This window comes from Penaeus monodon, chromosome 3 (assembly GCF_015228065.2).
Source record: "Penaeus monodon isolate SGIC_2016 chromosome 3, NSTDA_Pmon_1, whole genome shotgun sequence".
Lineage (NCBI taxonomy): Eukaryota > Metazoa > Arthropoda > Malacostraca > Decapoda > Penaeidae > Penaeus > Penaeus monodon.
Window position 1 is genome coordinate 24,624,066 of NC_051388.1, and position 2,500 is coordinate 24,626,565.

The following is a 2,500-nucleotide window of genomic DNA, read 5'->3' on the forward strand; positions in this document are numbered from 1 at the left end:
GAGAGAGAGAGAGAGGAGAGAGAGAGAGGAGAGAGAGAAGGAGAGAGAGGAAGAAGAGAGAGAGAGAGAGAGAGAGAGGAGAGAGAAGAGAGAGAGAGAAGAGAGAGAGAGAGAGAGAGAGAGGAGGAGAGAGAGAGGAGAGAGAGAGAGAGAGAGAGAGAGAGAGAGAGAGAGAGAGAGAGAGAGAGAGGAGAGACAGACAGACATATAGATAATCGGGACAATGAGAAACAAATAAAAAAATAAAAAGGATCTTCTCTTACCTGGACAAGATCCATATTTCATTGGTGCATCCCAGAGCAGAAAGGAGCCTGGATTTTTCGGCCCCAACGTTGGACTTGAGATATTTATGCCAAGCGAAGTTCCACTCGGCTTCCCCGCCCTCAGCGATGGCGCGGCAGTAAACCGTCGACTTGAGGTTCGGCGAAATGATGCTGGAATTCAGGTTTTTTTGGTATACATTTTTGGATGCAAAATATGACTAGCCGTGCGTGTATTACTGCATAAAGACACATATGCATACGCATACACGGTGTTGATTTTTATTCAGAAGTGTATGTGTGGCTATATATATATATATATATATATATATATATATATATATATATATATATATATATATATATATATATATAGATAGATAAATAGATAGATAGATAGATAGATAGATAGATAGATAGATAGATAGATAGATAGATATAGATGTATACATATATATACATATATATATATATATATATATATAAATATATATATATATATATATATATATACATATATATATATATATATATATATAAAATATATATATATATATATATAAAATATGTGTGTGTGTGTGGTGTGTGTGTGTGTGTGTGTGTGTGTGTGTTTTTGTGTGTACACATGTGGGTGTGTGTGTATGTATATATATACATTTTATATATATATATATATATATATATATATATTATATATATGTGTGTGTGTTTTGTGTGTGTGTGTGGTGTGTGTGTGTGTGTGTGTGTGTGTGTGTGTGTGTGTGTGTGTGTGTGTGTGTGTGTGTGTGTGTGTGTGTGTGTGTGTGTGTGTGTGTGTATGTGTGTGTGTGTGTGTGTGTGTGTTTAAATATTTATACATATATATATATATATATATATATATATATATATATATATATATATATATATATACAAATATATATATATATATATACATATATATATATATATATATATATATATATATATATATATATATATATATACCTATATATGTGAGTTTGTATATATGTATATGTGTGTGTGTGTGTGTGTGTGTGTGTGTGTGTGGGTGGGTGGGTGGGTGTGTGCGTGTATGCGTGTATGTTTGTGTGTATACATACATATATGTATGTATGTATACATACATAAAAGGAGATAAGGTAACAAGTGGGTGTTGTTGGTGTTGCTATTGTTATTTCGTCTGTGCGGCAGATGTTTTGCAGTCCGTGTATTTTTCCGAAGAAAAACGCGCAGGAGAGCTCCCCCTACCTGTCGTTGGTCGGGTTGGCCATCCAGGTGCGGTAGAGGGCGGAGGCGCTGTCCAGGCAGTGCTGGTGGCCCAAGAGGCACGCCCAAGAGAGCGCTTTCGTCCGCTTGTACTGGTCCAGGAGAGGGTCGTCGGGGCTGTCCTCGAAGCCTACGGACTCATAGAGCGGGACCAGGATATCCAGCAGGTAGCTCTGGGGAGAAGGTGGAATTTAAGAGAAGGTTTGGCGTTTTTAAGCCTCAATGAAGCTATTGTAGCCTAGTTCTGCAAAAGGACTTTTGGATTAATGTTGCAAAGTACTCATTGGATCTACAACATTCTCCTTTGAAGATTCTGAGCAAAAGATAAACCAGATGATTTATCAGCTTCTTACTCTGTGATATTCGCATCTACATTTGACTGTTGTAATTATACTAGTGCATCACGTAAAGCATTCGCATATAAGTATCAATAATGCCACTGACTTACCCTGAGGGAACCATAACCACCTGCCCGCACAAACATGCTTCTCAGGTAGCCCAGGTTGTTGATGGCAGCAGCCAGGGGCACATACTCCGTCTCCTTTGACAGGTAGGTATACACGCTCAGAGCGGTCTCGTACGTGATCTGACCTGCAAAGAAAATGGATATGTATATAATATATCAGTTATAAGTATGCATACCTTATTCATAAGCAACGGATTTTCTCCACAAAGGAAAGTGCAAATAAGCTATCAGATATAATATCCAATACCATTTGCGTCAATTTGATGATGTGTTCAACCTTACCAGCTTTCGCAAGATTCATGGCGTCGTCGATGATCTGGGCTCTGTTGATGGTGCTGATGAGCTCGTGGTTGTTCCTCAGCTGCTGGATGAGGAGGTTCCAGTTGTGGTCGTCGTAGTTGACTCTGTAGTATCCCGTCTCCTGCAGGTTGAAGATGACCCACTGGTCCTTCGGGGGAAGGGATGAGAGGCTGATCTGTGCCTCGGAGTCCTTCATCCACACCAT

At 39.0% G+C, this 2,500-nt stretch overlaps 1 protein-coding gene across 1 annotated transcript in view; it reads right to left on the reverse strand.

Annotated features, from left to right (window-relative positions):
- LOC119585704 overlaps positions 1–2,500 on the reverse strand; it is a 59,673-nt gene that overhangs the window by 23,545 nt on the left and 33,628 nt on the right. The window contains exons 11-14 of the mRNA XM_037934386.1: positions 2,278–2,500; positions 1,978–2,120; positions 1,512–1,702; positions 264–434 (exon numbers count right to left, since the gene is read on the reverse strand). The exon at positions 2,278–2,500 is cut by the window's right edge and continues 114 nt beyond it. Coding sequence (XP_037790314.1) covers positions 264–434; positions 1,512–1,702; positions 1,978–2,120; positions 2,278–2,500 — 728 coding nt within the window. The remainder of the gene's footprint in view (positions 1–263; positions 435–1,511; positions 1,703–1,977; positions 2,121–2,277) is intronic.